At 41.8% G+C, this 24829-nt stretch overlaps 1 protein-coding gene across 1 annotated transcript in view; it reads right to left on the bottom strand.

The window, feature by feature from the left end:
* The window catches only part of LOC146623700 (autism susceptibility gene 2 protein homolog), a 227844-nt gene extending 204466 nt beyond the window's left edge, over positions 1 to 23378 (bottom strand). Inside the window, exon 1 of the mRNA XM_085364259.1 lies at positions 23109 to 23378. Coding sequence (XP_085220385.1) covers positions 23109 to 23378 — 270 coding nt within the window. The remainder of the gene's footprint in view (positions 1 to 23108) is intronic.
* Positions 23379 to 24829: the final 1451 nt, after the last annotated feature.

Genomic DNA, 24829 nt, shown 5'->3' with positions numbered 1-24829 from the left:
GAGGGCAAATGGTTGTCTGTCTCTCTGTGATAGACTGGTGACCTGTCCAGTATTCTGACTCCCACCCTGTCACACCTGGGATAGGCCCCAGCCTCACTGCAACCCTGGTAAAGATAAGAGGATGGATGGAGTGCAAGTTATTATAAATCCATTAACATTTTATGTTAACCAGACTCTAGACTTTGTTGAACACTCCAAAAAAAATAACTCTTTAAATGAACTTAAATGGATTTTTTTTATTACAAATAAGCATGTTTTGTTGCACTAACGTAATTTGCATGGGTTGGATCAAATCAATTAAAATAAGTTGGACACAACTGTAGTAAAACAGTCGATTCATCATTAATTAATCACGTTAGTCCAACTCAAGTACATTAAGTTGGAATAACAGAATTGCATAATGCTAAAATAAAGCAATTTAATTACGTGGAAATTCTTTCCATGATTTTTTTATGTTCATTCAAAGAGTTATTTTTTTGAGTGTGTCATACAAAAAGCTGACTGCTTTTTTCAGTCCAATTCAAATTTATTGTCCCACAAAGGAAATGATTTCAGCAGCAAGGCAACATTAAGAGTAAACAAAACAATAATATTAATAATACCAATAAAAAGCCACAAGACAGTTATTTGCCATTAAGCAGATGGGCTGCAGCAGGAATAAAAGAAACCTGGAGTCTCTTGTTCTTCCTCACAGCAACACGTCAGACTCACTGTGAAGTGGACGGTTCAAACATTTAACAACACAATGAACCTTCTAAGCTCGTTTTTGTTATAAAACGTCTTCAGCAGGTGTTTAGCCTTAGATGCAGATTTACCTTCATCACAGATCGGCTAAATGAAGCTAAGCACAGCAACAGCATGTTGCCACGAGACGACAGCATGAATAACAACAACATTCAGCACCGTGGTTTTGTGAGATTGGGTAAAGTGCACATTAATGCAGAACCACTGGATTATGTTCACTCTGGAACATTTTTGCTGCCCTCACAGAACTAAGCACAGAGTGCCAGCACTTGCACAAGCCGGTGGAGAAAAGAAAGGAGAATTACAGCATTCACTATTTTTTTTTCCAATCATCAGATTTCTTTCAGATCCTGGCGAAACCTTCTTACACCTCTGAATAAAAGAAATCGATACGACTGCCAAGTCATCGAGCTTCTGATACCAGGAGTAATCCTGCAGAGCAGATAAATGAGGAGGGTTCGGTATAACCGCGCTCTTAAACACACACAGAGTCAAAATCTTGTAAATCAAATAGCACGGGCCGAGACTTCAGGCTTCTGGAAATTCCTCGCTGCTGAATCAAAACGCTGCTTTCAGACCCGATGGATGTGACGACAGAGGCTTACACACCACTAACACACTCGCTCTGTGTAATTGGCAGCCTTGGGTTATTACAGCACGCACAACGGGGAAACTGCACAAACAGGAGAAAACAGAGCACACTATTGTGAAAAACATAATACCTTATCATGGGGTCTGCTTTCTGAGTGATAAGGCCTGTGGGGATAGCCTACGGGCTGCTTCCACTCGCTGTTTGTACTATACAGCTGATACCCTGCTATTAGCTGGCAAAACTAAATCCATCCTGAAGCCCTGCCCAGCCAGAGAGGGAGTGTGTTAATGCGAGCCAGCGTGTGTGTGTGTGCTTCACACACACCCTGGGAAGTGCTAAATCAACAAAGACCCTGCTGGCATTTACATAAGAGGACCTTTTGTTTCAATGCAAACCTCCCATTTACAAAAGTCTTGCACTGCCACAGGACAGAAGCTCAGGTGGGTTCAGGTGAGCGATACAGCAGCAGCCTCAGGGGTCACACGCGGTCCTCCAAAGCCCTTTGACCCTGACCTGAGCAGACGATAAACAGCTACCCGCCAAACAGTTTCACCTAAAAATGATGTTTTCCTCACAGGAAGCAGAGATCGCCTCGGTGACGGCCTACTTTTCACGTTGAGCGTGAACACGTGAAGATTCGCCAGCAACGCGCTTCTCGTGTCAGTAAAACGCGATTTATTTTAGCGCACTGATAATCTTCACAAAAACATTTCAGTTTCTCAACGTCACGTAAAAGTGCAAATGAACTGTTTTCATAAACAAGTGCACATTAAACATCTCACTATCGTCAGGTAGCCCTTGAGCGCAGGACTTATTTTGCTAAAGTTCATTAAAAATAAAAATCATAACGTGTAATGCCAGCAAAATTAAAAATTACATTTAAAAAATGAAGCATACTTCACCAGGAATAATCCACGGCAGGAATGATGCTTTCTATAGTCCTCACTACAGAAACATCAGGACACTGAGACTTTGTCACAGCAACAAAGACCTCGACAGCATAAATATAAAAAGTGAACAGAACTGAATCATCTAAAAAGGAATCAAAAAGCTGCCGTGTGTAACTTCTTAAGGAAATAATGCTCAGGAGCAAATGTATCAATGACTCCTGTGGAAAATGATGTTGCTGAGTTTGTGGATACTGTAAAGGAGTCATCCCACAGGAGATGACACACTGTGGGATCTGTTCCCTACAGCTGAAGACTCAGAGTGTACAGCACTCACCAAAAACAATACAGGCCAATGTTTTCGTTTGGGGCAGAGAGCTCCAAATCTGGAGCATAACTGTCCCCATCGCACACATTTACGAACACACACACACACACACACACACACACACACACACATCACAACTGTCTACACCCCACCTCCCACACATACCGTGAAAAACACATTCCATCTGTCAACCACTGTCTCTTTCTCATATTCTTCCTCTCTCACAGTCACAGGCCCCTATACATGAACACCAAGTGAACACACACTTGGTGTTCATGCAACGATACACAAAATTCAGGGTTCGGTTCAATACTTTGGTGTCACGGTTCGATATTTTTTCGATACAAAAAAATGTTCATGCCTTTTTAATTTGTCATTTATTAAAATTATAAATATATATTTTAACTCAAACGTACAGTTTTTAAATTTAATGTTGCTGAAACAACAAAGTAATAAAATAATAAATCTGATTGAGGAATCCCTCATCTTTGGAAAAGAGAGTTTATTACAGAGAAATGTCTCTTTCAAAATAAAAGCTATACTATCCGCTTCTTCTGGGCTATATTCTCAGCAGCATATTAAACATATCAGGTCCCCATAAGGAGAATCCTGTGCTAACGGCTGTCTAAATGACTCGGGTAAAGTTTGTAGCATGCGTGCTTGTTGTTTTTGTCTGCTTCCACTTGTCTTTGCACTAGGATGCTGTCGGAGTAAATGTGCAGTCATATTCATTTTGTTCCCACTAGTGCTGTCAGCGTTAATCTGAAATGACGTTAACGCCACAACACGGCAAATCTCCGTTAACGAGCTACCGCGGATCGCCCCGTGCGTGGGGCTGGACGGCCAACACGTTAACGAGCTAACTGCGCTAACACACTAGCTCCCACCCATGTAATTGAGCATTGCGTGGCACATCCAACATACTGTTTTACTTTAGTCCATGACTCGCTTACCTTCAGGGTCATACGTCACATGAAAACCAAAATAGTTCCAAACGCCAGATCTGAATGAGGGTGGGGGAGGTTCAATTTCGGGTAGCGTTGAGGCAGTTGCCATGTTACAACGAGCTTAGCTTCTGTCTTGCTAGCTTGCGCTGCGCTCAGTGGATCTGCGCTCGACAGTGCAGCCTAGGCTCAGTAGTCGAACGCAGATCCACTGAGCTCTCAACACAGACAGCATCGTCAGAAGGAAAGTTGATCAAATAAATTAAAAATGTTGTATTGTTCGATACATATGCGTACCGAACCGAAAGCACTGTATGAACGGTTCAATATCGATACGAGTATCGTTGCACCCCTAGTAAACTTCCAAATTTTGGTCCCCACAAAAATGTTAATACCCATCCACACACACACACACACACACACACACACACACACAGATGATTACAAGGTTTGGCCCCAAATTGACCAAAAGTTTATATTTACTGAATAGAGACAACTTTACATATTAAACAAACATTATCGTCTTTTAAAAATGAATGAAAAGCACACCCTGCCATCTACTTTTGTACATCTTTTGCCATCTAAGTATTCTTCAGTGCACAGAAACACACAATCTTGGCTTCAGCTCCAAGCATCATAGCAACAAAGGAAAAATGTCCCTGCATTGTTCGCCCGGCAGCATTACAGATTCATCCTTAGCGATTACATAAAGCGCAACAATCCTGCACACAGAACAACAGTATGATCAATGACAGGTGTAAATCAACAGCTACAACCATTTTTACACACACACACGCACACACACACGCACACACACACACACACACACACGCACACACACACACCTCGCTCTCCTGTCACTATTCCTCCAAACCTTGTGAGGAATTCCCCAGCAGAGCATTTGTCACAGGATCCGTGCCTTCATATTACCACCATCTTTACTCCTCACACCTAAGCCTTCACTTTCATGCTTAATATTCCAACCATGCAAACGCTGGAATATACCTGATGCACCTTCATGCTCCGTGATAGGAAACATATTTTACCGGCAGCCGGTGGAGCTTTCGTAACACTTTTGCATGGCTGTCTTCATCGTGCATTGACTATCACCACAGATCAAATATGCTTCATAATTATTTTAAATAGTCTGTGTTGCCTGCGATCTTCGGCCTTGCCCTTCACTTTGTAATGTAAATCTTAACATCCTGATTTCATCCACATCTGTTTAGACACGTAAAACTCATCCATCTCTACCAGGAGGCCTGAAGGTGTTAAAGTGAAAGAGCTGCTTGGACCATGAGGACAGCAGCTCCGTTTTTGATTAAGGGTATGTTAGAAAACTGCACAGTATCCACACAGACGTGTAGTATTTATCTAAATATTGCACTTGTTGTAATTACAGTGAGGGGTAGATGCAGAAGACACAAATCAACAGCTATTGAACAAAAAGTCATTCGAGTGTAATTCTCTAATGTCGTGTCTCATCTGTTTAATGTTAAACGTTGTAGGGTCAGTGTTTTAGTTTAATCAAGCGCTCTGATATTTGTTGTTAGTCGTGTTTTTATTCATTTTTAATTCACATGGTTTTCTTTGGATAGTGCTGTGACTGTGGACACACTGTGCTTTGCCACTTGTGTGTCTGTGAAAAGCGCTGCATGAGTAAAGTTAGGGCTGCTCGATTATGGCAAAAATGATAATCACGATTATTTTCACTGATATTGAGATCTCGATTATTTGACGATATTTATTTAACAATAACAATGTGTTGAATAATGACTTTAAAGATTGTCAAAAATATAAAATAGTGTGCAAATGTTTGCAGTATAAGAAATAAATGAAAAATGTAAACATCTGTGTTTAGTGAACTTTGCAGTGTTGCTCTGTGGTGCAGCTACGACACCATAGCAAAGTTTACACACTGTGTCTACTTGATCCACGTCTGACTGAACCCATAATGTTTCCACACCACTGAAGTTTTTTTACCTCTCTGTTCAACCAACAGCAGTCACTCTCCTCTCCAAATAACTTCTGCTGAGCTTTCCGAGCTTCCCTCGGGTCCTCTTAATCAGCGGCCCCCAACCCCCGGGCCTCGGTCCGGTACCGGTCCGTGAGTCGTTTGGTACCGGGCCGCGAGCGTTGAGGCTCAGGTGTGAAATGTCTGGTTTTCAGGGTTTTATCGGTTTTCAGCGTTATTTTGTTATCGTTTTTATCGTTTACTCGGTTTTCCTGGGTCTTTTCACGTGTGTTATGAATAAATCTTCTTTTTTTCAGTACCGGTACTGGTTTTATTTTGTTGTATTTATCTGCGACACCTTAAAGGCCGTGAAAATATTGTCGGGCATAAACCGGTCCGTGGCGCAACAAAGGTTGGAGACCGCTGCTCTTAATCGTTGTGACACGTGTTCGAAATGCAGAGAGGTGCGCTCGATTTGCCACACGGAGCAGCGCGAGAGTACAGCACGAGGGAGGGGCTAATAATCGGCTCAGTCATTTTTAATGATCGTTGAAAGCCCAGATTGTAATCGAGATTAAAATTCGATTAATTGAGCAGCCCTAAGTAAAGTAGAACTTTAGTTACTTTTTCAGTGGGTTGAAATCTATTCATTGGGAAGATGTGCCAAAAGCTTTTCCCAGGCTACATTCAGTAGGCTGGACTTGGGTGAAATATCCACAGCTGCTTGCAAAAGCCTGCTTCAAATATGTCCAACCAAAGTAGATGGCCCAAAACAACTTCACAGTGGATGTTGAACTGAAGTACAGAGCATGACTAACTGAAAATCTGTATCGCATGAACCTCCGTGATTTTCATCTGAAGCAGTTTCAGTTCAAACCCTCCTACTGAGCAGAAGCAGGGAGGGGTGACATCGCACTGAGACACAGCCATGAAGCCTTTAATTAGTGTCTCAATATCATCTGACCTGGAAAATATGTAACTGCAAATTGGGCTGCATAGTAAAGCCTAATGATAACCAAGGTGCTTAAAGCAAAGCAAAACGTTGAGGACACGCTTCCATGATATGTGCTCGTTTTCTAAATATTGCAAAAGAGCATGTAACTCTGGATTATAGTTTGGCACTTAAGAACCAAAACAAGTAAAGCAGTGCAGTTAGTGAGCAAAGCTTATCAGAGTGTGCAGCAATGGAAGCAGATGGAAATGGAAGCAGTGGTGGGTTGGCTGCGTTTTAAAGACGGATCAGAGAAGAGAGCGGGGATCAAAAGCTCCAGGTAGAGATCTCAACAGGGCTCTGGCCATAAGTCCACAGGCGGTGTGGTGCAAAGACACACAAATGCCCACACAGTCCTCACCACACCATCATGAGTATGCACTGTGCAGCTAAGAATGAAAAGGTTTTTCAGAATGAAGGAAAAATATCTGTCCAAATGCACCCTGATGGGGACCATTATGCACAAAGAGGACCGCGTGACACTGGAAGCTCTGCTTCGAGATGGCATTTTACAATCAGCCTGTGTAAACCCTCACACCTGTGGAGCCTGCCTGAATTAAGCAGAGGAGAAGTGAAAAGCAGAGAACTTAATGACCTGGTGGCACACGGGGAATGTATTCTTCTTAAAAGAGAAGTCGATTCCATTACGACAGGGATGTGATTTGCTTCTGTGCTAATACATGGACGAGGACACGTTGGAACTTCATTTCAGAGCTGCGCACTACATTAACAAGTATCGGGGAGACCGGGTCTTAGAGAGGTGGAAGCATTAATCCGACGCTTTCCAGCCACTCCAGATGTGCCGTTAACCGAACATTAGCTGGTGAAGTAGCCTTAAGCTGAGGACGCGTGGAAACTGGCACTGGTTGTTATTCATGAATCAGTCCCAACAATGCATTTTACAAACACTGCAAATAAAGTCCCGCTTGTCTCACCCCAGGCAGACTGAATGAAACATGTTTCAACTGTTTAATCATATTGCCCATCAAGTAAAAGCAAAACAATACAGTCGAATTTCAATTTCATTTCTGCACCCCATGAAAAAAAGCATCTTTCTTAAACATCGGTGGGTCCTGAAATTCAATCAATTCTCAATCAATTCCAGCCCTCCCCATCAGAGTAGTCGACGCAGCTCTTTGTAGCGACTAAATTACAATTAAAATAATGGAGAGGACGGTTTCAGACTGCAAACTGCACCTTGCTTCAACATCCCACAGTCCCATTCCTTCTGTCTGTATGTCAACTCCAAACACTGATGATGGTTGTTGCGCATTTCCCCTGCTGCTGAGCTATTTGTTTTGTCTGAGTTCATATAAATGCACCAGTGTCTCCCTCAGCGAGAGAGAAGAGTGTGTCAGTGTTAGGCACGTGACTCAAGTGCTCATGAGCTGAGCTGCACATCATGACATTAACCAAAGCTGCTGCACGGTCCATCCCAGACACAACTTGTTGTTTCTGGGTAGGATGTAACATGGTTAGAAGAACATGCCAAAGGTCAGTTCACAACGTCAGCCCGCTTGTTTTTATTTCATCACTCCCCTTTAGTGTTCATTTCTGATTATCCTGTTGCTAGGCAGACAGTGGACAAATCCGAGGGGACAGAAATCAGACAATGAGTCTGAAACATGCCGTCACAGCAGCTGTGGTGTCTCGGCATTGACTCTTCACATCTCTGGCACTCTGGAGTGGCAGAAGAGAATTGTTCCACAACATATTCCTCATATGGCATTTAACCTCCAAGGACCTGGTGTCCACATATGTGGACATCACATTTTGGGTTGCCTAGACCAAAATAATCAATTTTGTTCTACAAGGGCCTGATCAGGGCTGCCACAAACCATTATTTTGATAGTCGACTAATCAGATCATCATCCATTGGACGTAAAACGTACAGCTTATTGCACCAGCAGCATCTGCTCTTATATAACTATCATTAGCTTACAGCTTTAAGTGTTTCAGGTCTGTGCTAACTAAAAATAAAGACAAGATGATAGTTTATTAAATTTTTAATGAAATTTGCAGATTGTTTCAGTGAAGTTTAATAAACTCCTTGCTATCTAAAATATAACAGGACACCGGAGTATATTCTCGAGCATCTCACACTTCTGATAATCAGCTGTCTGCTTGAGTTTATTCAGCTGTGTAAAAACTAGAGCTGGGCGATAGAACGATAACGATATGTATCGCGATATAACTTTTACTCGATAGAGAAATTAAGCTATCGCGATAGACCTCGCCGCTCTTGTCCTCTTAAAAAAAAAAAAAAAAAAAGGTCAGCCAATCCAAATTAAGTAGCGCAGAGCCGAACCAATCACAGCCGCAGCTTCACGTCGCGTGACTTGTTACGTACAGCACAAGTGCCAAGCCGCACGTGTGTTTGTTTGGGAAGCAGCCAGCGGGTAATGGAGGAAATGAGTGTGCCGACTAGAAAAATCAACCGAGCGTGACCGAAGAGAAAACAGATGATGGTTCCAACGCCGGAGAGATTGTCGAACGGAAGAGCCATAGAAGCTCCGTAGTGTGAAGGTATTTCGGCTATTTCAAGTCTGACAAAAAACAGAGTAGCTGCACTGTAAATTGTGCCGAAAGCAACTCTGGAAATACAATAAACTGGTGCATGCGTCACACTGTGCGCCACGTTATTGTTTCGGTGAAATGAATTTCTACAATACTGTTAATTCTACTCTCTGCAGTGTTTAAATGCTTACATATACACACAGTTACTGTCCCTCCACACATACGACTCGGTTCTGCTTCTATGCCCCAGCTTTGTTTACTTTTTCCCACCGAGGCTTCTAGACTTCTGATTGGCCAACATTTCTGCACGGTTAGGAATCTAGCGCCACCTGCTGCTTTGGCATGTTCATAGCAGCGTTTTCCTTCATTTCTGCCTTTATGTGTGGACGGGATTATTTTTTAAAACGGAAACGGAAAATCTCCGTTTTCAAAAACACCCGTGTACGTGTGGACGTAGCCTCAGTCTCTGACTGGAAGCGCTAATTCGTCATTCGGCTTTTGTCAGACTAACGTAACTGTTAAAACTGTTTGAAAAGCTCAGCTATACAACAAGGAGAGATTGAGAATTTCCTTTTAGTTCTCAGTTTATTTGATATTGACAAAAGTTAGTCAGTTTTGTCTGTTCTTCTGTAAAACAAACTAAGATTTATTTTTAGAATTAATATTTTGTTTCTAAGTGGAATTGACAATTTAGTCTGTTTCGTTTGTTCTATTTTGAAACTTAAACGCTTTAGCGGCTGCCTTTTGTGTAGTTTGCAATATTTGCCTTTATTTATCTGAAAAAGTCTCATGTTCCTTAAGTACATCTACCCTGTTGAACTTATTATGGGAAATAAATATTTAAAAACAAGCTGCTGATTATTTCACATTTTACTTGTGAGCAACGGCACATTTAAATCTTACAAATATAGTTATTTGGCTTATATCGTGATAGATATCGGTATCGCCTGAAATGAAAAAAACATATCGTGATATGAAAAAATCTCATATCGCCCAGCTCTAGTAAAAACTATAACTTTAATCTCAGCCAAACCGATTTACTCAGGAACAAATAAAATACTGAAAAAAGCCAAACAATAACATGTTTAAGTTATCTAAGTGACTTATACATGTTTAACCTGAGGAGCGAAAGACCGCGGGGGTTTGAAAATGATGTGCCGGGGGTTCGCTGTTCTCTATCGAGCTGATGGGTAACAGAAGTCTCCGAAAACGTCGGAGGACTTTTGCAAATATGCGATGTCTTGATAAACCGAGCAGATATTTGAAGTTTACACAGTTACATTCTCGCCTGAAAATATGTTAAAAGTTAAAAGTAGCTGCCGCTATTGTTGGAAACTGGAATTGGCTGAGCCGCGCTATGAATTCTGGGATAGGTTGGGCCATAAAGGACACACCCGACCCATCCTTCAAATCTGGGGAAAGGAAGGACGCATTTGTCGGCCGCATTCGGAGGAGTCTTTGAATTTGGACAGGCTTTGTCGCGCCGCTGTGATGTAATCGGCCGACAAATGCGGGCCCTGAATTTGGACACAGCTACGATACCCGACACTGCTGCTTCTTCTTCTTCGGCGTTTTAGCAGCTGGCATCCTTGTAGATGCAGTGCTGCCATCTTCTGTTTCAGCCCGTTATTACACTCTTAAATTTTACTGCTTATTCCTGCGTCTTTCAGACGACGCGTCGACTATTAAATTAGTTGTCGACGATTTTGATAGTCGACTCGTCCTGATATCCACTTAAATGGCCTGTATTTATATAGCGCTTTTCTAGTCCCTAAGGACCCCAAAGCGCTTTACACAACCTGTCATCCACCCATTCACACACTGGTGATGGCAGCTACATCTTAGCCACAGCCACCCTGGGGCACTGACAGAGGCGAGGCTGCCGGACACTGGCGCCACCGGGCCCTCTGACCACCACCAGTAGGCAACGGGTGAAGTGTCTTGCCCAAGGACACAACGACCGAGACTGTCCAAGCCGGGGCTCGAACCAGCAACCTTCCGATTACAAGACGACCTGCCAACTCTTGAGCCACGATCGCCCAAGGACATTATACTGTCACTGCTCTATCAAAATTTAAAGCGAATTTCCTCATATTTTTCTCAGAAACAAAAAATCAGGTAAAAAAAACTAAATAAAATAAAAAAGAAAATTGCATAATTCTTTGTTTTTACATTCATCGGGTCCCAATCAGCCCAAATAGCAAAGAGAAATTTAAAATGCATGAAATGAAAGAGTTCGGGTCTCGGGAGGTTAAATTATGGTTACGTGGTGGGAGCGGGATCCCTCCAGAGGCTGGACCACGCAGTTTCAATTTCTAACTCATCAAACTGTTCAGTGACGCCCTCATCCTCTATGGATAGGTGCCACTCTGACACAGATGGAAACATTTGATTATAGAATCAGGGCTATTACTCAGAACAACTCTCTATTGATTTGCGGTGACCTTCCCCTCAATGGGGACAAATGGATCCTTACCATGCCAACAAAACGCCCGATACAGCACAACCGAGTCCCCACAGTGGAGAGACTGGAAAACAAATGCTTAGCGAGGCACCATGAAAAACCTGATTTGAAGGGAAAGATGTCTTTCATCAGCGCCGGCCAACATTTAGTAGACTGGTTGCTTGAGAGGTCCTTTACACAGCCAGGATGCTGAGTGTACACTAGTTTAAACATGGCCCTGGTTCAGATTAGGTTCAAATGAGAGACATCCTCAGCCTCTAAACCAACGAACATCCACAAAGGAATGAGAAGTTAATTTAATGAGTACATTCAATGTTACACACATTAAGATCCATCAGAGCGACCATCTAATCCCAATATTTCTTTGAATGTTCAGAGATGACAGCTTATTTCATTAATGCGTCACTCACTGGGCTGTCACAGCATATTAATGCATGCCATACATCACTCTGGCTCCAAAATGTAGCTAAATGAACATCTGCCATTACTGCCAGCAGACTGAAATAAATACATGTGTGAAAGGTGGAAAATTAATTAAGGGGCTGGTAAAGAGGTATTATTCAGCAGACAGGAATATCTGTCAAGGCAGCTTGGCCAAAGGAGAGCAGTCATGACAAAAAGCTCTTCTGAAGGTGTTCTTGTTCATCATTCTGCAATTCTCTCACAGGATCAGAGCTTTAAGAAGACCTGGCTTCATACTCGTCTGTATTAATCGGTTCAAACTGTCGTCTTTTATTAGGTTTTTTTTAATATTCTTTCAGAAACAAGCTGTCAATAGATTTGATTTTACATTAGCCTCTTTCTTACAATGAAGTACCAATCAATGCCTTCTTCTCTCCCTTACAAGTCCTCTTCTAGGCAGACTTCTGGGGGCTGTGCCAGAGAAAATCAATTGTTTTTGAAATGCTGGCGAGCTGACGGCATCATCCCACAAACAGCACACACAAAGAAAAATGCCAGACCGTTAAACTGTAATTCATCATCTTCATTTGGCCGTGAGAGGAATATCGTTTATCGACTTCATTACCGCGGCTGATCTCTTAGCTAAGGCTACCAACCTGCCCTGCTCTGCTTTTAAATGTCAAGAGCCATTAATGAGCTTAGCATTATTTGGTATTTGAAGGTCTGACAACCCACCGATGAACTTATCATTTCGCTGAACTCCTCACTTCATACCACCTCCAGCCTTCGCCCACACACACTGATAACTCAACTTAATCCATGCTGCTCGACGGCACCTCGGCTCGAATGTCTCCTGAGGCCAGTGTGGGTGTGACAGATGGGTGGGAAACTGGTGCCCAAAATGAAATAGCTGATGGGTGCAGCAGACATTAAAAAAAGAAAAGGAAATACCGAGGTCCTGGTGGTGTAGAGTGTAAGCAAAACAAATGTAAACAGTCAGAAAGGACAGGTGGAGGATTTCCACAGGCTGTACAGAAGCATTTCCACTGCAGCACACACTTATGCTACACTATCCCTTTTATAGACCTTTTTGTTAGAGTGATGTGAAGCCTGCAGTGAAATGCATTAAAGGCTTTTGTAATGGGCTGAGCTTTCTGGTCAGCAGCAAAGGAGTCTGCAGCTTGGTGCAGTTAGGCACTGTGGTGTGGTAGGTTCCAGCATCCAACCTCATCTGTTACTGCACGATCTAGTTTAGCACACATCTAGCTAGGCTTCCAGACATTTTTACTGGTAACTGTGCTGCAGGAAACAGTTCATCAATATAGAAATCAACGAGCACTTGCTGACAAAAATGCCAATGAATGATAATGAAAGACAAATTCAAGTATTATCCTTCTAACAAAAGCACAACTTCCTCGTCTTTAAGCTCCTAAAGCATGTTAGAAGCTGCATTTGCAGTGCAGGCTAATGCTAACATGATATTTGGGAGCTGCAGTCTAGTAAACATAAGCCAGCCTTTTCTGAACAGACAGCATACCCTGGTTAAACCAATATTATAAATACTGACTGGTTATTGGTGGACAAATGTATAACAGACGCACTCCTCAAAACTGGTTTTTAGTTCTGTGCAGGGATCCCACCAAAACCAATACTCACTGTATCAGTCTTTCACTAACACTTGAAAAATGCAATATTACTTGTTGTCCTTTGGTACCGCAGCCAGCAAACGTAGCAGGGTGACCATTTTTTCCAGAATTTAAGGGAACAGTAAGGGCTGCAAGTGATCTAGTGCTTACATGATGAAGAGAAAGTTGGAAGTCAGAGATTCCCAGTCCAAATCTTTTCTCTTTACTTTTTTAAACCTCGTGAGCCCCCGAGGGTCTTTCTGAGGTCCCTGCTCAAAGATGACAAGCCCAACATGAATACAGGACTTCTCTGAAATTACAAACTCATTTTGACACCATCTGCAGAAAACTGCTTGTTTTTTGAATATTTTGTGAAGAGTTACCCACACACTCACATACACTGGGCCGAGTTGTGGGATGGTCCTTTTTGCCCCAAATCGTTTGAGCCAATAGAATCACGGTAACATCAGTTCCACCAATCAGAAGCTGCAAGGCAAGAAACACACCTGATGCTAAATTTACAACACATGCCCTCGTCCAATCAAATGTCTGTAACTGGCGATTTTTGATGGGAGACGGCTCTGAGGCATTGTGGGAGTTAGTCAGGAAACGTAGTCGGCAAAGGTGAGTCTGATTCACATTACTGGTTATCAAGCGTCAAACACATTTGTGGCGTTCTTCTGGTTGGAGCGTGATGAAAGTTGGCTTTTAGAAAATGTATTGTTCACTTTTTTGTTGTTTTTGCTGTTTAGTGTTCGCAGAAATGGGGCAGCTAAAAAAGTCGCCAGATTTGTTTAAAGAATTCAAGTGGAGTCATTTCCACTTCAGAGTAACAACATGCCCACAACAGCTTCATCTAAAGCTTTTGGTAAATCGTACCCACCAGATCCTTTAGAGATCCAGATGTTCCACATCCACATTTGCTGGGTTAAATTATTCATTCTCAGATTTTTCTTATTAATAATTCTTACAAAGATGTTAGATTTGCTCTCACAGCAGCACAGGATCAAACCATTTGTAAGCAGTTTTATTCAGCACAAAAAAAGCAGGATAGTCTAATTAAATGGCGCTCGCTCCAAAGGGAATAGGGACAAAATTTCAAATGAAGAAAAATATCAAGACCCTTCGGTGCTCCCAGACTTTTAGAGAGCTACCACTTCAGTCTCATAATTCACATTCATTACAACAGTATTTAGTACAAATGTGACAAAAAGTGTCATAAATATACAAAGACCCCCTGCTTTACCCTCCCACACCCACACAGTTTTTTCAAACTTCCTCCAAGTCACAGAAAGAGGCCGTCTATGCTGACGCAAAATGCTTGTGTCAGCTCTGCACGTCCTTACCAACGCTAGGCTCCTCTCCCCATCTCACCTATGTGCTTTGTAATCCATTTATACGCTCGGTCCGTTCGATGCAGTGTGTGTGCATTAGGCCAATGTGTTTTCTTCTGCTTTTTAAAGTGTGTAACAAATGAAGTTAGAGAGGAAAATGATTTAGAGGAACAAGAAACCTGCAGGGTGCTGTGAATGAAGACGTCTTTCCAGAGTGAGAATCAAAGTCGAACAGACAAATGTACTCGTTTACACAGAGCTGCTTTTATGCTGTTCACTGTATTATCATGGGCAGTCAGTCATGTAATAGACTGCTGTTAACCTCCTTTGTAAGGAGATCAGGTGTTATTGGGCAGAACGAGCCTTCAGGCATAACCTTGGACAATAGTGAAAGAGGTTACAATGGTGATGGCACTGATACAGTCTTTACTACAGACAGAGACAAATGGTAAGGGGAACTTTTCTGTGCACGTGTGCATGCACTTTTAAGAAAGTTAATGTTCAATTTTAGAGAACGACTGGATGGTTCGAGTAACGGCATAATTTTAGCACTTACAGATCCGACAGTGAGTGGTTCCCGTTACTCATCCAGTCTGAGAAAGCACTGGTTGAAGTGTTTGTGTATTTATTGATTTCTTTTAAGTAATTGTGTTTTATGTATATTATGGTTTTATATTTTTACTAATGCTTTATATGCTTATATGTGTGCATGCTCGCACATATGCATGTGTATGTATGTATGTATGTGTATATATTAGGGGTGCAACGATACACAAAATTCATGGTTCGGTTCGGTTCGATACTTTGGTGTCACGGTTCGATATTTTTTCGATACAAAAAAATGTTCATGCCTTTTTAATTTGTCATTTATTAAAATTATAAATATATATTTTAACTCAAAAGTACAGTTTTTAAATTTAACCCTAACCCTTGTGCGTGTTTTTTATTTTGACAGCGAATGCGCACCTGCGGACCACTTATGTGCAGCCCTGGTTATTTAGCTCGTCATATTGCAGCCACAGAAATTCTTTTGTCCATGAAACCATGAAGCTGCACTTTCTTTTTGCCTTATAGTCTGATTTGTCATAACTTCTCCGTTTTGTGGTAAGCTTTTCTTTGGCTGTCACTTCTTCACCCTGACCTGTCTTATTTGGCTCAGCAGAACTGAAATGCTTTTACACGCTCACTCACATAAGCTCAGCGATTCTCTGCACGATCAACCTCTCACATGTTTAAGCTGCGGGAGATTTCACTTGTCATGTTTGCATAGTAAGCTAACGATTAATAAGACGATGTCAGAGGAATTGGTGCACAAATTATCATCACTCACAGATCAGTGCTGTCGCTCTCTATACACAGTTCGCACGATTGCAAAGTGAAAGCAAAAAAACAAGCGCAAATTCAAACGCGACTTCAATATGTCACATATTGACAGTGGCTCACCGATGCCAATGACATAATTACCCAGCTACATTTCCGAAAGAATGCAAAAGCATTGACATATATTTTTCCTACAATAGCCCGACGGGCAGGGAAGAGATAGATTTTGGTAGCCCGACTGAAAAAAATCGCTAGCTCCGGGACGTCGGGCTAGCTAGAGAAATGTCTCTTTCCAAAATAAAAGCTATACTATCCGCTTCTTCTGGGCTATATTCTCAGCAGCATAAGGAGAATCATGTGCTAACAGCTGTCTAAATGACTCGGCTAAAGTTAGTAGCATGCTTGCTTTTTTTTGTCTGCTTCCACTTGTCTTTGCACTAGGATGATGTCGGCGTAAATGTGCAGTCATACTCGTTGTGTTCCCACTAGTGCATTCAGGTTAATCTCATTGAAATTACCTTAACGCCACAACACGGCAAATCTCCGTTAACGAGCTACCGCCGATCACTCCGTGCATGGGGCTAGACGGCCAACACGTTAACGAGCTAACTGCGCTAACACACTAGTTCACACCAATGTAATTGAGCATTGCGTGGCACATTCAACATACTGTTTTACTTTAGTCCATGACTCGCTTACCTTCAGGGTCATACGTCACATGAAAACCAAAATAATTCCAAACGCCAGATCTGAATGACGTTCAATTTGCCTGTTGCAAGGAGAGCTTAACTTCTGTCTTGCTAGCTTGCCCTGCGCTCTTCCTTCTGACTATGCTGTCTGTGTTGAGCGCTCAGTGGATCTGCGCTCGACAGTGCAGCCTAGGCGGAGTAGTCGAACACAGATTCACTGAGCGCTCAACACAGACAGCATCGTCAGAAGGAAAATTGATAAAATAAATTACAAATGTTGTATTGTTCGATACATATGCGTACCGAACCGAAAGCACTGTATCGAACGGTTCAATATCGATACGAATATCGTTGCACCCCTAGTGTGTGTGTGTGTGTGTGTGTGTGTGTGTGTGTGTGTGTGTGTGTGTGTGTGTATATATATATATATATATATATATATATATATTTTTTTTTTTTTAAGGTTTATACCTTGTGTTGGGGGGGGGGGGTTGTGTGTGTGTTTCTGTCTTGTTTTTTATGGACATGAAGTCTGCCAATAAAGATTGAATTGAAATTGAAATGTAATGCAAACATAAAGACATCACAGAGCAGCAATTATGGGGAAAGAACGGAGCAACGGGTTAACTAAGGCAACGTTTTTAAATCGGTTCTGGTCAGCGGGGGCACGCCGAGGTTACGGACCCCTTTCAACTGAAATGGGTGCAAGACAGCAAAGGTTTGTGGAGGACAAGGCACTCAATAATTTAGTCATTTCTTCAAATGCTATAATAAGTTGCTGCTCAGGCTTCTCTCAACAGAAATCGGCCTCTAAACCAAATCCTTCAGACAGCTTCTGCTACGTACTTTGATCTCAGTGCAACGAGGAAGCGCTTCTCTGTCCTTGTAGCAGGTTGTGTTTGTGCTGTATGAGACCGAAAAAACACACATTACAAGGAAATAACCGTTGCAAATGGTCAGTGTCACACTGGATACTGTAGCATGCTTTGGAAGTGCCTTAGCTCTACATTATTACACTAACAGTCATAATAACTGAATAGCTGCTTCGTATCACTGCATTAGATCTGCTATCCATGAACTACGATTGCACGCAGAGGGCAGAAAGCACATAGTGTTTCTACACTCAATAAAGCAATATCACCATGCCTTCGGGCTAACGCTTGACTACAAACAGCCTTCTGCTCATAAAGAACTGCTAATAGTAAACGTGTAGCCTTGTTTTGTGTTCACATTTTCAATTCAATTTTTTTTTTGCACAAACCATTTACGAGATTGTGACCACGATGTTTTCTACATCCCTTAAACCAGCAGAGGTTTGCACAGTAATGAACATGTACGAGTACTGCACAAGTATTCCTTACATCCTACATGTGCACAAACTACTGTTGCCGCAGTGCATCTGCAATAATATCAGTGTAAATGATGTAAAAGTGTCATTCCCATGAATTTACACTGCTTGATGCACACAACAATAAGGAACGCACACCCACGTGTAACAGCCTGTGCGTTCCTTGCTTTCCTTGCATATTTTGCAGTCTTGCAAAATATGCAGGAAAACTTTCCATGAAAGGTGGAAACAACAAACTTTCACTGTCCATCCAGACTACGAAGGAAGAGATATTTGCAGCTGGTGACGCCTGACCCAAATGTTCACAAATGGCTCCACCGAGAACGGCGAGCTGTACTCCATAAGACAGGAAGAGCTGACGGTGGATGGAAATTACTGATGTGGTTCAATGGTAAAACTACAGGGCTTTGAGCAGCTGGTTAAAAAGCTTAATGCAAGATACACCCCATGCAAAAATACATTTCATTTTAATGTTTTTATGTAACAACTCCTGAACAGTTACAAGGTTCAGGAACTTTACTTGCTGTTAAACTACAGTGTTGAGCAGTCTCGTTATACTTTTACTGACAATTTTCAGGAAAAATACCAAAGTTACATTTGGGCTTAGACTTGACGCATGCTGTGTCTCTGCTATTGCATTATAGTGCTGCTAGCACCTCATGCTAATAGATTCACACATTGAATTATGTCGTCTGTCATCAGTGACAGTAACTCACTGGATCGTTTCCTTATATCATCAGAAATATGATCACAAGTTTTATAGAAATACGATGATATTATTTTGAGGTCATATCGCCCATCCTCCATTCCTGTTACATTACGAGCTGATGCAGGTGAAGGCTGGGAGGTTTCTTCAAGCAGCAGCTACTTCCTTTAACAACAGTACCAACGAACACGAACTGAAGAGCACCGACAAACAACAAAGGAACTGTGACAACCACATACTGTACAACAGCTACCAAAAGCTACTTGGTAGCTGAAGGTCTCAGGAGCCTCATCAATGAAGCCTTAGCTCCTAAAGCTAGGCTATCAGCATGCACACTGAAAGCAGGCCTGGGAGCAGTGTGTGTCTCCAGCACCGCGGTGACAGATGGAGCGCACTGGCATCTACCTCCAGGGCTCTGACCTCATCAGAATTTAACTTTACCCAGACTGTGATATACGTGTGCTCGAAATATTATGTGGTCCAAACAAAGCAAACTGGGGTCACTAGTGTGAAATTAATAAAAAACAATAATAAACAATAAAGGGGGATAAAGTAACACAGAGACGGAGAAATCAGAGATTCTCACTAAGATTGAAATGTTGCCTAATTATTCATATGAAAATGAAAACCATGTCTACTGCCATGAAAATCCTTCCCAAGTAGTCTTATCCATATGCGAGAAGCTGTAAGGAGTCTCACCAGCAGCATTTATCACATCAAAGCATTCCTCAGGAAATGGCAATCATTCGAAACGAAACACGCTGCAGTTTCTCCTGGAAGACTTACAAACCCGAGTCCATCAAAACCTCCTTCATTCCTCTCAGTCATAATTTAAAGTCAGCAGCTGTGTGTGTGTGTGTGTGTGTGTGTGTGTGTGTGTGTGTGTGTGTGTGTGTGTGTGTGTGTGTGTGTGTGTGATGGGGAATCAAGACGTAGAAAATAGAGTGAAATCTTGTTTCAGAACTTCTCAACATCTGAATCACTAAACTTCAGCTCCAGTCAGCCTGAGGTGTTCAATTAATCAATCAGTTCAATAATATATTCGCTACATTCATTCTTTAACCTGAGATTAGCATTTTTTTAATTAAAAAAAAACAAAAAAAACATTTTAGAGATCTAAAAATTAACTGATGAGTTGGGGACAAATTAGCAGACCGATGAAACACACGTGCAAACATTTTGAACTGAACACACTCGGACAAAGAGTGAAAGAAATGTTATTACATCCAGTCAGTGCCGAGGAGAAAGATAAACCTCTCCCACTTCACAGCATCTGAATTATTACATCTGAGGCTCATTTCAACAAAGCTCTGCACTTAATGCTCTCCAAGAAGTGGAAGTATTATAGTATTATAGCATACTTCAATAGTGCCATCTATTCTGTCTGCTAGATGATGCTGAATCAAGCAAGTGTGTGTGTGTGTGTGTGTGTGTGTGTGTGTGTGTGACAGAATTGGCACACAAACCAAGTATAATTAGTTTTTCCTGCTACTCTTACTTGAAGAGCATATTTATTACTGAGTAAACCACTCTGACAAGATTTTTCTAGATCGCTGTGACTCAATATTAATTTAATGACACTTAAATATTTTCATTCATTATTCTGTTTAAAATTCAGTAACAGACTGATAAATGAACAAACTACGCAAACGGCTCTCGTAAGGCACCAGGACGAGGCTGCGGATAATAAATCTGTTATAATCAAACGTTAAAGTACAACGAAACCTTCAGTAAACTGCAGGTTGGCAGAAAACACTGAAGGAAAAGGGGAATTTTTATTATTAGCTATTTAGTTTGACTAATTAAGAACCAAATTTAAATTTGAAAATGTGACAACTTGAAGACTTGAAGATAAAAATCCTCAATTATACAAGTTTGTTTTGAAAATCTGAGATATCTATGAGCATCAAAAATTAACTCTATTTTTTTTTATTGTATAACTTAACAGCATTAAAGCAGCACTGATAATATCCAGTAAGTAATTACATGATGTGATGATTTTAAAGCGTTCTGGTCTACTCTGGTAGTTATTTCAGGCTTTTATTTTAAAAATCAGCCACAGATTATATCAACAGATTAACTTCCTGCTAATGAAATTATGCTTTTATTTTATTTTTTTATTTTTTGCTGAAAAAAATAAAAAGATTTTTAAGATCTTGTTCAAATTATTAAAGATGTTTAAGGAGCAGTTACAGATCAAACGTGTGTAACAGATGTGTAACAGATGTGTAACAGATGTGTAACATGCGTGTGATTTTTCTGTGCATTAAAAATCATTTGCAGACGAATCTATTTTAAATGCAGCAACTCACACAGACAAATTTACAACATTTATTTTTTCAAACCAAGCTCAGTTTTTTGGGTTTTTTTCCTGTTTAATCAGATTTCTTAGTTCTGAACAAACACATCTGACCAATCAGATTACTGCGTTTGGCAACAAGTGTGCTGCAGTTCAAAATGCACTCTGGTACTGAACATACAAACAGTAAAATAATCCTATTCTACCTCAGACACACAGCTAGACGCTGCTCTGGCTCAGCCGTCCCTGAAATGATTTCTGTGCCTCCAACTCTGCTAATAGAGCTCAAACTGCCCCCCCTGGACTAAAGTGGTGGCGACACAACTTCAACTCCTGATCAAACCATGAAATTCTCGCTCTTGAACATTCGATGAACCAATAATTTGAGTTTCTTCCATTTCTTATTTAAAAACATCAGGACCAGCTCACCATCTCCATTTTTTCCCACAGTGCACAAAAATGCACCGTGTTTGTGTGTATATATGTAACACAACAAAATGTGTATGCTACAAATAAAACAGCACTCCACCATCGACCTGGTCCAAGAACGGCGTCTCAACGACAAAGGGTATGGGACGAGTTATCCACACAGGGACAATAAAGCGTTTACATATAATGGCATTATTTGCTTTGCAACAATGGCACCAATTAAACCTATTAGTAGATTTTTGGTGTATTAGTAAACTCTCAGTTTGGGGGGTGTTCAGGGACCTGGACCATGGCTACAGCAGCAGACAGGGTAGAGCTTACTACTGACAAAGACAAAAGTGTACTATACCACAGGTTGCACTGAAGTCATTTGTTTGTTTGTTTGTTTGTTTGTTTGTTTTTTGGGGGGGGGGGGGGGCACATGCTATTGTCCAATTCGCCCTGTGACTGCACCGAAGTTCTCTCAAGGTCTCCGTTTGCCTTCTGTTATGCACATACGCTGGGCTGTTGTCATTTTAACCAGACACTCAAACTGAACAGCAATTCTTTAGCAGACTGATCCAGAAAACAGAGAAGCACAAGAGCCCACGACTGTTCAATGGAGTCACTCTGAATAAAGAGGAATAAAAACATGACCGTAAGCAACTCTTGAACTGCGAAAAGTGTGGCTCTGTCTAACAAAAGGATACAATGAGGACAAGTACGACTCTTTATATCCTTGATATGGACCAAACTAGTGAACGAGAGATTAGCACCGCACTGCATACCTTAGTGTCAAACTTATACCCTCGAACCTTGGGAGGACAGATAATGAAGTTAATAATGTAGATCAGTAATGCTGGATGTAGAATAACCACCCGTTAATGTAGCAACCCTATCTGCTCAAATGTCTTTGGGTCGAATATGTAGACACGTCTGTACTTCCTGTTGCCGTTTGTTTCCTCATGACGCTTCTTCGTGTCAATCGCTGTCCTTATTCTACAGTCACGACAGTCACGACAAAATAGACTCCGCGATAGCTAAAAACTGACATGGACAAATGGCAACACCTAGGGCAGAATATTTCCACAACTGCAGAGGTTTGTCACACAATTGTGTAACTTGCCACTACAGAAAAATGTAGCAGTTAGGCTCTATATAAAATGCTTGCTCATGCAAGTCATAATGTAGAACTATATCACTGGAGGTCAGCCAAGGAAAATGGATAGCCAGCACATAATAAATTACCACCAGTGAATAAACTGTTGTAACATGGATCAAATTGCTCTCTCGTGCCAAAGCGCACAAAGGCACAACAGCTTCTACAACCATAGCTCAACATACTTCATCTGGTGTGAGGCTTTGCAAGAAAACTCATCCAGACAACATCAGCCTGCATCTGCTGAACACCAGCTCACACCACAGCCAAACACACAGGTAGGAGCTAAAAACAAAAGTACCTGACCGATCCATTCAGCAGAACACACCGTCTGACAGCTCGAGTTTAATGTGTAAGTGCAAACAAGTCCCCTCCCACTCCGTGGTACAGAACTCACCTCCAGGGCCTCGAGGGTCACGAACCCTGTGATGGAAAAGCCGTCAATGATGTCCTCTTCGGCAGAAGTAGACTCCTTCCGCTTTCTTCGTGGAGGTCGAGGTCGGGACGACGAGGGCTCCCTGTCACCCTCCCGCTCTGAGTCAGAGGAGAAGCGAAACACGGAGCCCTTCACGTGGTTGTTCTGTATCCCATTTGATCTCCTCTCCCGATCCCTCTCGGACCTCGACTTCCTCTTCTTCCGGAGACCACTAGATCGAGGGCCATCCATGTCCTTCATTGGAAGCATCCAAATAAACCCTCCTGTTAACCGGGAATCAAAGCCTTCGAGGGCCCAACGCGGCACTGCTAAACCTCCACTTGGGCAAAGACCCCCTTGAGGAGAATCTCCACAATATCCAAGAGAATGTTATCAGTGGGATAGATCCAAGGTAATCATAATATCCAACAGATGAAGCCTTTTATGGGAAACTCAAAAGCGCACTGACTCAGTGAACCCAGCTAGGCTTCACGAAAAGATCCCCAAAGGCAGTCCATCAAATCCTACAGCGGAGGTGTAAAATGATCTATTAAACACGTTATCGCCAAGCTGTCGATTTTGCCAGGGGAAGGACTTTTCAAGTTAAAGCAAATGTCTGCTCAGTGAACGTGCCCCGCCGTGATGAGATGCGCAGGTGCCGCCACATCTTTCTTCTCCAGGAACTGCTCTTACCCAAGGTCAGCAAACTCACGCTCCTGCAAAATAAAGATGGACAGAGAGAGAGAGTGCATGCATTTGCAACATGTTCACTCAGCAAGTTCAACAGTGCATTGGAGCTAATGAGCCATTTTCCGATAGGTGCTGCATGCTACAACAGAAGGTTCTTGGCTTGGTGCATAATGCAAGATGAATGTTTTATTAGTTGCATCTGCTGAGTATACTGTGCTTTTTACACTGCCAGGTCATTAAGCCCCGAGATGAGATGATTATGTGTTGTAAGTGCTCTTTTACTGGTGTCGCAAAAGCTTTTGCCAAGTTTTCTAACATAAACTGTGTTTTTAAATGATTGAGCTCCTTGTGTAAATTATATAACACCAGTGTTATTTTGCTACACGATGGCTTAAGTTTCCTGGGATTATTTTTGGCCTGGTGACAGCTACAAATGTAAACTCTGTGACAGCGCTTCAGCACTGTGCAGCACTTTCTTCCTGCTACAATAATTAAACTGACAAGGTGAACAATATACTCTATTTGTCTGCTCACTACATTAGTTTTAATGCAAATGATCAACATTTTGGCACACACTCACATGCATCAGAAATGACATTTCATTCACTTTCACTGTGCAACATCACTAATAATAAAGTTGCAGCATAAACAGACATAAAAGACAAATTAGACGAGTCAATATTTGGGAGCTGCGCTTGAATAATATAGCTTTGACTTGTAGACATCCATAAATGAATTGCTGAAATTAACAGATTCCCCCTGACAACCTGTTTCAGTTCACCATTCATTTCTTTCAAAACATCACCTTGGCACACAGACATGACTACACTTCTCCTTTCACAAATTAAAAGTAGGTCTAATTGAACAGAGACACGCGTTTGAGGTTTTACACACTCTAAACAAATGCCACGACCCTTTATTAAGGTTATCCTGTGTTTGGCTGCAGAGCTTAGCAGAGCCTGCCTTCACTGACACTGAAGGCATCTGGCTGCTTTATAATATGAGGATGCAAC

Source organism: Diplotaxodon limnothrissa, linkage group LG10 (genome assembly GCF_057381915.1).
Source record: "Diplotaxodon limnothrissa isolate DT_005_m linkage group LG10, D_limnothrissa_male_GT1.1, whole genome shotgun sequence".
Lineage (NCBI taxonomy): Eukaryota > Metazoa > Chordata > Actinopteri > Cichliformes > Cichlidae > Diplotaxodon > Diplotaxodon limnothrissa.
This window is presented reverse-complemented; position numbering and strand designations above follow the sequence as displayed.